The 12,163-nt window shown below is 39.1% G+C and overlaps 1 protein-coding gene across 1 annotated transcript in view; it reads left to right on the top strand.

Moving 5' to 3' along the window:
- LOC104082054 (transcription elongation regulator 1-like) overlaps positions 1-10,032 on the top strand; it is a 32,757-nt gene extending 22,725 nt beyond the window's left edge. Inside the window, 7 exon segments of the mRNA XM_009585015.1 lie at positions 55-205; positions 4,527-4,691; positions 5,539-5,721; positions 6,822-7,001; positions 7,969-8,052; positions 8,309-8,409; positions 9,666-10,032. Of these exon segments, the coding sequence (XP_009583310.1) occupies positions 55-205; positions 4,527-4,691; positions 5,539-5,721; positions 6,822-7,001; positions 7,969-8,052; positions 8,309-8,409; positions 9,666-9,867 (1,066 nt within the window). The 3' untranslated portion in view covers positions 9,868-10,032.
- Positions 10,033-12,163: the final 2,131 nt, after the last annotated feature.

A 12,163-nucleotide genomic window follows, 5' to 3' on the forward strand; every position in this document is an offset into this window, starting at 1 on the left:
GCTTCCCAGCAAAGTCAGCTCTGCCAAATGAGTTCACTTGCCATTTTGTTGCAGAACTACTTTTAGTGAATTTGCAGCCAAGCATGCTAAAGACTCGAGATTCAAGGCAATTGAAAAGATGAAAGATCGAGAGGCCTTGTTTAATGAGTTTATCACAGCGGCAAGAAAGAAGGAAAAAGAAGATTCGAAGACCAGAGGTGAGAAGGTAAGGTGACTTTTTTAGTTCCAGCAGTGTGAATGGTGTGAGTCTGAGTGAGATGGGACAAAGCCAGTGCTTGGTTTCCAGTGAGCCTTCTCTGAGACACGGTCCTTCTCTTTCCATAGAGGTTTTTACACTTCACGGATGTCCCTTTGGTCTTTCTGGACTAACTGTTTTAAGTTTGCAGGTATACTGACTTTTAGAGTATGTAGAATTGAACTTACATTTATTTGTGAAGCTGAGTTTACTTAAATAATCACGCTTTTTTTGGTTTACCTAAGCAAGTAACATTATATTCTTAACTGGAATAATGCCTGATTTTATTTTTTTTTTTTTTTTTAAAGTTATATTTTCCTGAAGCATTAAAAGGGAAAGGATTCTTGTCCTATTTAGCTGGAAACCCCAGAACTGGCCATTACCTCTCTGTTCTCTCAGTGGAGGCAGCTGAAATTCTCTGTAGAATACTCCGTTTAAATTTCAAACAGCTTCCATATCTTCTCTTTCCATCTAAAAGCTAGCACTTTAGTGACTTTTTAATCTTTCAGTAAATATATCTTATGTATAAACTGCTGCTTATTAGAATTAAAGGTCAGCTATTAAAGATTAATGAATTCCAAATGTCATTTGACCGTATTGTCAATAGCAGGGAGCAGGCTTTCACCACTGGGGAAGCAGGCTACTATGGAGGTGGCATCAAATACTATCATCAAAATATGCAGCCACTTACTTAAATGTCCCTGTATGTTGTGCGAATGGAGAAAATAACCTCTAAAGCCTAATCATTTTTGACATTTTAAGTCTGCAATATTTATTTTGTAGTATAAAGTTATTGCAAATTTCACCTACTAAGAATGCTTACAGAAGAGAAAAATGCTGAATAACAGGTTAGATATGGGGACAATTTCGTTATTCAATAAGGTTTGCATTTTTTTTTAATCTAGGTACTCTGGTCTAATTTGATTCTGTACTTGATTTTTTCCAAATGTTGACTTATTGCTGATATTTTCAATAAATGATTCTGCTTTCAGAGGAGAACTGATGTAGTTCAAAACTAGACTTTTACATACTACATTTCGATTATGAATATGGAATTTTAAAGCATTCTTGCAGCTTAATAGTGCAGTTGAAGACTTTAAAAAAAAAGTATATATTTATTTGTTTTGTTGTTGCATGATTGTTCTAAAGTTGAAAAGTTAAAAGAAGAGAGATTGTGTTTGTTTGCTTTTGAAATAATGTGTTTTCTCCAAAAGCCTTTTGTAACCATTTTATGTATTCTGTTTTATAACAAGTGGATAGACTTTACAGTTATGTGCTGTGCGGCCTGTCAATCAGTTCAGTCTGACAGCTGTCAATCACTGACACGCAAATATTATGGGATTCCCTAGTGAGGAAAGAATTGGTATCTCTGTGTGGTGACTTTAGCCTCCCGCAGTTCCGGTACTTTACATTTTTTTAGTTTTTTTCCTTGTGAAGTGATGAGAGTTGTACCTGCAATGTGTTAACTGCCAAAAAAAAAAAAAAAAGACTTCTAAATACACCTGAAATATTTTCAGTCTTATTTTCCTTTGATTTTGAAAGTGCTTAAAACATAAAAGAAAATGTAAGGCATTTAACCTGAAGCTTTCTCAGTCTGTTTTAAAAGTCCAAAATCTTTATTTAAGGAGGATCAACTTTACAGAAATCTTTAACGTAAGGGTTTTAAATTATATAATGTTTTGATTTTGCTTCATTGAGTTATGGCTTATTGGATGGTGATGGAGCAGCCAGCTTTTCAGATGGTTGTTTTTATTCATGTGGCTAATTTCAGTGAGTAAATACAATGCTAATACTTCTCAGATGACAGAGATGAGGAAGTACGCGTGGGTTTGAGGATATTGGGAAAGGGACTATGAGCTGGTAACGTTGACCAAGCTGCTCATGTGCTGTCCCAGGACACAGCATCGTTGCATGTCCTCAAGATGAGCCGTACCAGCAGATGAGCCTGACATCCCACTTTACGTAGACTTACTGAAATGTTCAGCTGCAAACATCCTGCAGCCCGCTGTGCTGATGGCTGTCTCATCTGTCATCTATCCTGTATCAAGATCTCTTAACAGTTTTCTTTGTAATATTCTACTTAGTTGAGCTAGTTACTGTGTATAGATGTGTTAAACTCGCATCATCGTAGAGCTGTGATCTTAAAAGATTATTCCTTGGTGCGATGTTTTTGACTCAATTTTTTGAGAAGTTTTTGCCGCCTTTTTTTAAATTGAAAACCAAATTGCAATACTTGTGCTATATATATTGCCAATGACGAAAGTTAAACCCATGCTTTAAGAGCATTAAAGGTCTGGAAGTGTCATTCATTTTTCTCAGGAGGGAATTGGCTGTACCCTCCTGGTTTTCTGCTAAGTTGGTCGCTAGTGAAGCAGCAGATAGCCCAGCTGGCATCTCTGTACAGTAGTGCAGGAGCTCAGTAGTCAGCAAGTGCACGGTGTCAGCGAAGGGGGTGCTGCTGGCGGCTCCTGCGGAGGCATCTTTCTACAGATTGTGGTGGTGTTCCTAGGTCTGGTTTTGTATTGCAGCTGGTGCCAAGGTGCTTCCAGCAGTGTTGTGGGTATGCAGTTTTTATCCTGTGGAATATATATATATATGGATATGTGATTTGTGCAGAAGCTTTGAGATACCCTTACTTTATAGACTTCTGTAGTAACGTCTGGGAATTGTTTGATTTTTAACAAATATTTCTAATGCCATGGCTTAGAAAGCTTCATATTTTTGATACTGCATGCATGTTTTAAGATGTTTTGAAACAACATTCTTAATTTTACAATGAATAAACGGTTTGCTTAGCATTTTGTTCAGCTACTTTAAGAAAAAGTGATAGTGCTGTAGATGTAGAGCAACTTCCCACTGGCGCTTACTATCTTAATCTCTCTGTTGAGATAGTAAAGCAAAAAAGCCTATAAAGCCTTTTATGTTTATATGTTAATATTGTGAAGAACTAAAATTATCGGTGGGCAAGGCTGCAGAATGTTGGTTCTGATCTTCATTTCGTTCTTGCATTCTGTAACTAAGCACATTTTTAGATAATCGGGATGTGACAGTTCTCTGGCAAGCCAGAGATTGTTCTCCTGTCCATCTGCTCACTTCCCTTATGAACCTGAGTGTTGTGGAGCTAAACTGCTTTTGGTGGTTTTCTTTTTTCAAAAGGATGAGGAGAGGAGATAAGTAGCAGAAAATAAATGGCCAGCCCTTCTCCTTGTTGTTTGGTTGTTTGTTTGTTGTTTTTTTTTTTTTAATTAGCGTGCCATAAAGATGGATTTTGTTTTGTGGACCAGCAGGGTTTGGGATGCTGTGAAGGCAGCATGCTTCGCCTTGCATGTGGATCCCTAGAGTCATCCCCTGGCACTCAGCGAGTGAGGCGAACCAGCCCCTCGCCTCTTTGATTCGGAGAGATGGAGGCTTAAATGCCAAACCAGATTTCTAAAGAAATAAAAAGGAGAAAATACCTAGACCTAAAGTGCAGCAGGAACAGGGAGATCATCTACCCCAGAAAAAAGAGATGTAATAAAGGCACGGTAGTTGCTCTTGTGACTGCTGGTTCTGGGAGTTTTAATGAAAATGTATTGCTAGTTGTCTCAAGATAAAAAAACTAATATAATTGATCCTCTGCCAGCCCTTTACGATGGCTGTTGTTACAGACAGAGTGCTGACATGCCATTTCCAATTGAAAAAGTAGATTAAAACATTTCCTTAAACTTTTATATATATGTGCATATCCATCTTAAATGTAATTTACTTAATTACCATATGTGGGTAATTCTTTATTAGTTAGATCCATCTTAAGACATTGCTCTTTATCAGCAGATCCAAATATTTACCTCTGTTCATTGTACACTTGGAGGATAAATCCATAAATACTTGATTTGTCTAGAGCCCTGTTTAAAACTGCATAGCTTCTGTAGTGTTAATGTGCAAAATGCTATAATGTAGAATCAGTAACTTTGAGAATATATATAAAAGCTCAAAAAAGAAGCTTAAATTGGAGTAAAATAATAAAAACTGTATTGGTGAATCATTCTTTAAAGAATGTAGTTCATCTTAGATGTAGCAGATCGTCTTAATGTATCTGCTTTAGCAAAATTGTCCCAAGGGGAAGTGAATTTTAGATGCAGTTGTGTCTAAATTCAGAGTTTTAGTGATTTCTCTAAATTGTAATGGTATGTAATATTAATATGCTTCCCTCTGTTGGAGGTAAGTTGACTCCTTTTTTCATAAGAGCAAACTGTTGGGTATCAAAGTATCTTTCTCAAGTATTGTCTTTCTGTTTCTGTCTGTAAAACAGATCAAAATGGACTTCTTTGAACTACTGGCTAATCACCACCTGGACAGTCAGTCTCGCTGGAGCAAAGTGAAGGACAAAGTAGAGACTGACCCCCGTTACAAAGCAGTGGATAGCTCTTCACAGAGGGAAGACCTTTTCAAACAGTACATAGAAAAAATAGCTAAGGTATGCATGTGACATTCAGAAGCATAACTTTGCATGTTCTGCTGGTCATGTTGCTGTTAATGTGTGAAGTAACTAACTAGAAGATAGACTAATATGTGCTTTAGTTCCATACTAAAGAGAATTCTATACCATAGTTATTTGTAGAAGTATCCCAGAATGACAGCTTGAAACTTAGAAGTACTACCCCTGGTGGTGGTGCTGCTGCAGATGCTCATGGTACCTGTATGCGCACGTGCATACACGCACATGATATTTGGGAGAATTTATCTGGCAGAGCAAGATAAGGCAGAGACTCCTGTAAAGCCATTGGTTGTAAAAATGGCTGTAAAACTTCAGAAAATACAGACACCACATTGATTACTTCCTACCAGGATGGGCAGAGTTTCCTTTGCTGTGATTTTTTGTATCAGCTGAGCTTCCTTCAGGAATATAGATGGTTCATACACAGTTCCTTCACTGGTTCTTCTTTCTTAATCCAATATTCCTACCTTTCTTTTCCAGGCAATAAATGGTTGAGAATGTAAAACTGGGCTAACAAATAGTGATACCTCTCTGCCCTGTGCCCGCATTAGTCAGAGTTTGTCACTGTACACAAACAACATGCTCCTGAGAATAGTTCTGTGATCAGCATTGTGACCAAACTTCTCTTTCTCCCGTGTAAACTCTATAATGCTTCAACATACCTGTTGAAGCAATATTTTGTAATCCATAGATCTCAAATCACTTTGAAGTATTTTGTTCCAAGATGCCTATAGTTTGATAACCTTTTAATTTATTTACCTGTCTAATGAAAATATGAAAGGTGTTGTATTGTTTTTATTGAGAAAAGTTTGTTCTTACATTTCAGAACTTAGATTCTGAAAAAGAAAAGGAACTGGAAAGACAAGCTCGCATTGAGGCAAGCTTGCGTGAACGAGAAAGGGAAGTCCAGAAAGCGCGTTCTGAGCAAACCAAGGAAATTGATAGAGAACGTGAGCAGCACAAACGGGAAGAAGCTATACAAAACTTCAAAGCGCTTCTGTCTGACATGGTGAGATATGGACAGGCTTTCTCAGCTTGTCAGTGCATTCTTTTTCTAGTTGTTGCGCTATGTAAAAGCTTTTTGGCATTTGTAGCTAAGTTTATATAGAAATAGAATACTCTTGTCTTCTCCCCACTGCCCTCCACTCACTGTCGGGAGTTTTGCCTCGGTTGGCAGAGAATGCTTTGCATTTAGGGTTCACGTTCTGGCATCTTGCCCAGGGAGTTAGTGGATAGCATTATTCCTCCTGTATTTCTCTGGAGTCTCACGGCTGATGGCAGATTTTCAGTCATGCTACTGTAAACTTCTGTATGTCTGTTGGAAAATTAGATATTGTTGAGCATTAGGAATAGTTCCCTTATTTTTGCATTGTCTCTCTTCTTCATGCTCCAAACACAGCACCTTTGTCTTACCCATTTCTCTGCTATGTTGTATGTTTACTTTGTTCTGCTGGTCAAGCTAATCTGTGAGAGAGCAGTTCCTGTATGGGTAATGTCCTATTAAGAGGACAGGATTAGCAAAATGAGTTTTCACCAGTATGTGCACTATGCCCTTGCTCCCTGGTGTAAGACATGAAATCCAAACACGTTACTAGTGCTCGATTCCACATTTCAGCATTGAAATGTTTATAAGGGGGCGGGATATAAATGGCTCATCACTCTGGTCTGGTGGTATAGCTGGTAACATAAAGCAACAGCTCCTAGCTCCGGGCTAGAAGCAAGGCACCGCAAAGCTCCTAGTGTCTCTTTGGAAATAATTATCTCTGAGGCTGTCTTTCCGGACCACTTACGGTTAATATAGTACGTTATGCACAGAGGAGGAGGGTGCTGGATTTTTCTTTTTGCAAGAATACTCAGCCAGGTCAGTGGGGTGTCTCCATCTATATTTGAACTGATGCAAAGTAATTCCTTTTGCCACTGCCTGTTTAGTATTTGTGGGGAAGCTACTACGGTCTCTTACTTAAAAGCTGTTTTGTTGTTGTTTTTTTTTCATCTTTAATTTGAACCTTAACTTAAAACAAGAGAAATAAAAAAACTAAGAAGTATATAAGCAATATCAATGAAATGTAGAAAAAATGGTTTAAAAAAAAAAATCATCTTTTGGCTCAGGTGCGTTCTTCAGATGTGTCATGGTCTGATACCAGAAGGACTCTACGCAAAGATCATCGATGGGAATCTGGCTCCTTGCTAGAAAGAGAAGAGAAAGAGAAGCTCTTTAATGAACACATTGAAGCACTTACCAAAAAGAAGAGGGAACACTTTAGGCAACTTCTGGATGAAACTTCAGCGGTAAGAGCTGTATATATTCAAACTTCAAATCTTTGCCAGCCCATTGTGATTTATCTTTTCCTGGTTTTCTGTCACACAATCTGATTTGTTTGTTTTTATTTCCAGGGCCCCTTTGCTTCACCACTATCTTTTATTCTTCATAACAAAATTTGTACATTATGTTTCCTTACCTATTTATCTTGAGTGTTATTTTGGTTTAACATACAGTTCATTTACATTTAAACTTCTAATCAGTGATCTTCTTATCTTCTGCAGGATGTTACATTTCTTCAACACTGAGTTATTTGATACTCTTTACTATATGGCATATTGCTCTTTCAGATATCCAGTGTGTTTGTCGTAATGAATATCAGTATATAATCTTACCAAGTTCATCTGTTTTGATGTTCTTCTGCTTTATCTTGTGCTACTGAATTTGAACTTCTATTCTGTGTAATGCTATGGAAATCTATCACCTATTCTGTGTATTATGGGGTTTTAGTGAGTCTTGCTCTTTCTTAGTTATGTGCCAACTTCAGTCAGCTTTCTTTTAACGAAAGTTTTTACCTCATTTTTTAATGCATTATTTAAAAGTGCTTAGAACATTAGGCAGGTTTTTAGTGTGATAGAATAAAATGACAGACATGTAACTCTGAAGCAAGTTTTTCTGTGGGTAATTTTTAACAACACATTCATGTACATAAATATGTACTAGAAAAAGACTTTGGGAGGTAAACGATGTTTGTGAGGACTTTGATCTGGAAATGCCATCTCAAATTACTAAAGAAAAGTAAATATATAAAATCAACTCATTAAAAATACGAATGTAGTAGTATAAATAATCAAAACCCAACACTTAAAGATACAGCAACAACTTTGTCAGTGGACTTGGGAGATATTTAAAAGGTTCAGGTGTAGTAATATTTACATTCCGTATTCTTAGAATCTAATTTTCTTTTAATTGAACTATTTTTGCTTCTTTTGAAAGATAACTTTAACATCAACATGGAAAGAAGTGAAAAAAATCATTAAAGAAGATCCAAGGTGCATTAAATTTTCTTCGAGTGACAGGGTAAGCAGTTTGCATCACTGTTGCTAACTTTCAGTATAGTGCAGGATACAGAGCAAATAAGTTAATGGCTGCTGAAGTAGTTTCTGCTTTATGTGGACAGAAGTATTATTGTTTAATAAGATTTTTTTAAAATTAAAAATGTAAAATATAAGGAAAAATATAATTAATATGTAATTATTGCTTATGTTCAGTATGTTAAGTTGTGTGAAGTACTTAATCTGCATTCAGTGTTTTAAGCTTACTTTTTTCCTTTCAGAAAAAACAAAGGGAGTTTGAGGAATACATTAGAGACAAATACATTACTGCCAAAGCTGACTTCCGAACACTATTGAAAGAGACCAAATTTATAACATACAGGTGCGTAGCATAATGTCAACAAAGTACTAATCTTTTTATTGTGCTTTTCTGTATAAATGGCAACAAACCGATGTCTGTTTTTTCTCCTAGCATAAGTTGATGTCTAAGTTACACTTTTACAACCTTTCATAACCTGTCAAAAAACAAAAAAGTCTGCAGCAGCTAGAGACCTCTTTTTGCTTTATTTTGACATTTCTGCTGCTGACTAACAAGTAATGAAGATCACACCAACACAGGTGTGAGGTTCTCTTTGGCTTTGGAATAGTGTTCTGTGAATAGTACTCTGAGCTGTCAGGCATTAAATTAATTTTGGGCCGAGGGCCATCTTTCATGTTTGTATTAGTCCTTGGTTTAGACTCAGGAGGGATCAATACTGAAGTGAGGACTCTGTTTCAGGACTTTGGAGTAGAGAGCAAAGAAATATTGGCTCTATTGAAATTTTGTAAAAAACCCATAAATAATTCGCCCGGTTTCTGTGGGAGGATTTCATTGAAAGGGTGTGCCTTACAGGTGGGTAGATTTACAAAGCAGTTGACTTTTTCACTCAGTTTCAAGGGATGGGAAGGCTGTTACAGAATCTTGGGTATGGACCAAAACAAGTTTCCTATCAGAAACATGAGTTCACTTAAAAAGGAGAAAATGAAGTTCTTTGGATTCTAATGAACTGCATGATTCCTTTGCGGTCAGCACTGTAGCATATTGGAGTTCTGGTTTCAGCTGGTGCTGCTGTCGGTGAGCTGAATGACAGTGCTCTAAGCTGGTGCTGTGGACACAGTTAATCAGTCAAGCTGGACTGTAGCTGAGACTTCCACATCCAAATTCTAATAATTTGCCTCATTTAGATGCTGAATTTAAAACTCTGTTGGTGGGTTTTTTTTTTTTGTTCCCTCTAAGTTTTAGCATTTCTATAGTTCATGTAGTGCTGTACAAGGCCATTGCAGCCAGACACAAGTCTTCCATGGTGCTTAATTAATATAGAACAAATGTAGGCAACAAGCCTTTATTTCCTGTGCATAGAGTACTACTGTTGATGTGCCTAGTCCTGACCTAAAGCGGCATCTGTCTAGCTAAGAAGATAGAGCAGGTCTCTGCACCCTTTCCCTGCTTTGCCTTTCGTTGACTCTGCCTGCACTTTCTTACGGTGAGGGCAGCTTCTCTGAATTCGTAGCAGCCACCGCCGGGAGCAGGGTGGGTTCCCAGGGCGTTCTGTGCGTCTTGGACCGCTCTCAGGTGGTAATTCTTATTCTTGCTTTCAGATCCAAAAAGTTGATCCAGGAGTCAGATCAGCATCTGAAAGATGTAGAGAAGATATTACAAAATGACAAGCGATATCTGGTACTTGACTGTGTACCAGAAGAGAGACGCAAACTCATTGTGTCTTACGTAGATGACCTGGACCGTCGAGGCCCGCCTCCACCACCCACAGCTTCAGAGCCTACAAGACGAACAACAAAATAGTTATGAAATACTCTTAAGCCAAGGGTGTCTGTTAAATCAAAAAGCTTGCATGAGCCATCTGTCAGGTTTATACATATACATTACCGTGAATATATTGCAAAACCATCTGAGGAGCAGAGGAAGAAGCAGCATTTGTGAACATAAAATGGTCTCTGGGGTGGAAAAAACCCAACAACAAAAACCCCACGTTAAAGGTATTTATGAGTTTCTTTGGGGCATGACTGACAAAAATCCAAACATGTGGGCTGTGTTTGGTAACTTCAGATCTCAGAGCAATGCAGTATCTGTATATGAGGTGTGGATGTCTGATATTTGGAGGCATTCTTTTCAGCAGTGTCATACATGTGAGTCTTAAGGATGACCGCGCTTGTGGTTTGAACTTGTACTACATGTGTGCCACCAGCTTCCTAATGGTTACCCACGGTCCCTGGCTGAGGAGGTGAAATGCTGTCTGATAGCTTAAATTACTGATTACTGAAGACCGCGTTCTGGAAACACAAGTCCCAATTCTCTGCTTGCTTTCACCCTTGTAAATGGAACTAAATCCATTAAAGCCAGAGTTAGAACCGAGAGAGGAGAATTAGGACTAAGAGACCAAATTAAATCTGTTCACAGGTCTGCTTTGTTCCTTACCCTATCCATGAATTAGAAGCAAAATCAGGTTGCTCTGCCCAAGTGAAGATTTGTCTAATAATTTTTACTCGAAGTTGGAAACACTTGGTAAATAACAGTGGTTACTGGAGCAGAACAGGACGGTTGTATAAACACATTTTTATTTACGATAAAGTGATCTTTACATACTTCTGGATTAGACTGTGGATTTCCCCTCTGGGCAATTCTTGTAAACTATACTCCTGTTTTGAATGTTAAACTTGTGTTTCTAAAGTTTAATTTTGAAATGTTGGGATTGTTCAGTTTATGTATTTGAACTACAATAAACCAACCCTTTTTATATATGGATTGTACAGGCCTAATACCAGTTTTTGTTGGATTTTGTTGGACTTGTGAATTTACAAGTAAAGCAAACTGAAGTCATATCGCCTAAATTCTTGGCTGTGTTTGGCAAAAGAGTACCTCAGGCACTGTGCAACATCGAATTAAACTTCAGCAGCAGCAGCAGTCAGGTCAGCGTATGTGCAATGGGGTGCCAAGCAAAATTATTTTCTAGGTCTTCGGTCTTTTGCTTAAATATGAGATGGTGGGGATGGCGGTGTCAGAAGTATTTCCTTCTATTTCTTCTTCTGTGTTTGACATGGATCTTTTCCTCTGACTTGCGGGGTGGGGAAGGATTGATTCTTCCACGAGAAATTGATTTCCTCCCCCCTCCTCTGACTTGGGGGGTGGGGAAGGATTGATTCTTCCATGAGAAATTGATTTCCTCCCCCCCCCAGCAATTACTGTTTTGGTGGCCAGCCATTGGGACTTGCAGTCTGAGCACCAGGGCGGAAGGTTGTTCACAAAGATTTAGGCAGCTTGGGAGAGATTTGTACTGCTGACATCTGAAACATGATGCTTGTAGTAAAAACGTACTTCCTAAATTCAGGGCAAGCATCCCTCCTCTCTCTTAGTGCCTGCCTGCTCCGTCGGTGTGGCTGTACCCAAGCCATTGGAAACCAGCGCAGGGCAATGCCTTTGCTGGGGCTGGAAGTGGAGTAAGGAGGATTGTAGCTTGCATAAGGCCAAAAATGTTAGACCCTGCGGGAAGTGTAGTCTGGAAAGTACAGAAATTAAACTCTGACTGTACGCCTGCCGGGGAGCAGGGGGAGGCTGTGGAGCGGTCTGCAAGGGCCGTGGGGAGCGGGCAGAGCTGCCCGCGGTTCCACAGTCACTGTTGGACCTGGAGAAATCCCACGGCTGCTGCCGATAAGCTTGTGTTAGCAAGTCAGACCTTCAGCAGTTTTCTTAATTTTTAGCAAATTCTTGATGCTGTATTTGAAGGTCAGATGTCTGGAGCTTTTTGGATTGCCTGCTTCAGGCAGAGAGCTTTCACGTTTATTTGTTCACATCCGAAAACAGGAGTGAGAGACACAAGGGGGACACGAGGAACGGGCGCAGGAACACGGTACAAGATGAGCAGGTACGGTTTCGCCAAGGACAAAATGTCAGAAAGTTTTTGCTGCGATAACATCAATTCACAAAAAAAGCGTTGGTTCTGCATTGAGCTGCCCCAGCCAGACCCGTCCTTTGCAGGCTGCTGCCCGCGGTGGGGGTGGCGGGCAGGGCGGGCGGCCTTTGCCTTGACCAGCCAACGCTGCGCACGGGGACACCCGAAGCAAACCCCACAGCCCCGAGTGGC

This window comes from Fulmarus glacialis, unplaced genomic scaffold (assembly GCF_000690835.1).
Source record: "Fulmarus glacialis isolate BGI_N327 unplaced genomic scaffold, ASM69083v1 scaffold12949, whole genome shotgun sequence".
Taxonomy (NCBI): Eukaryota; Metazoa; Chordata; class Aves; order Procellariiformes; family Procellariidae; genus Fulmarus; species Fulmarus glacialis.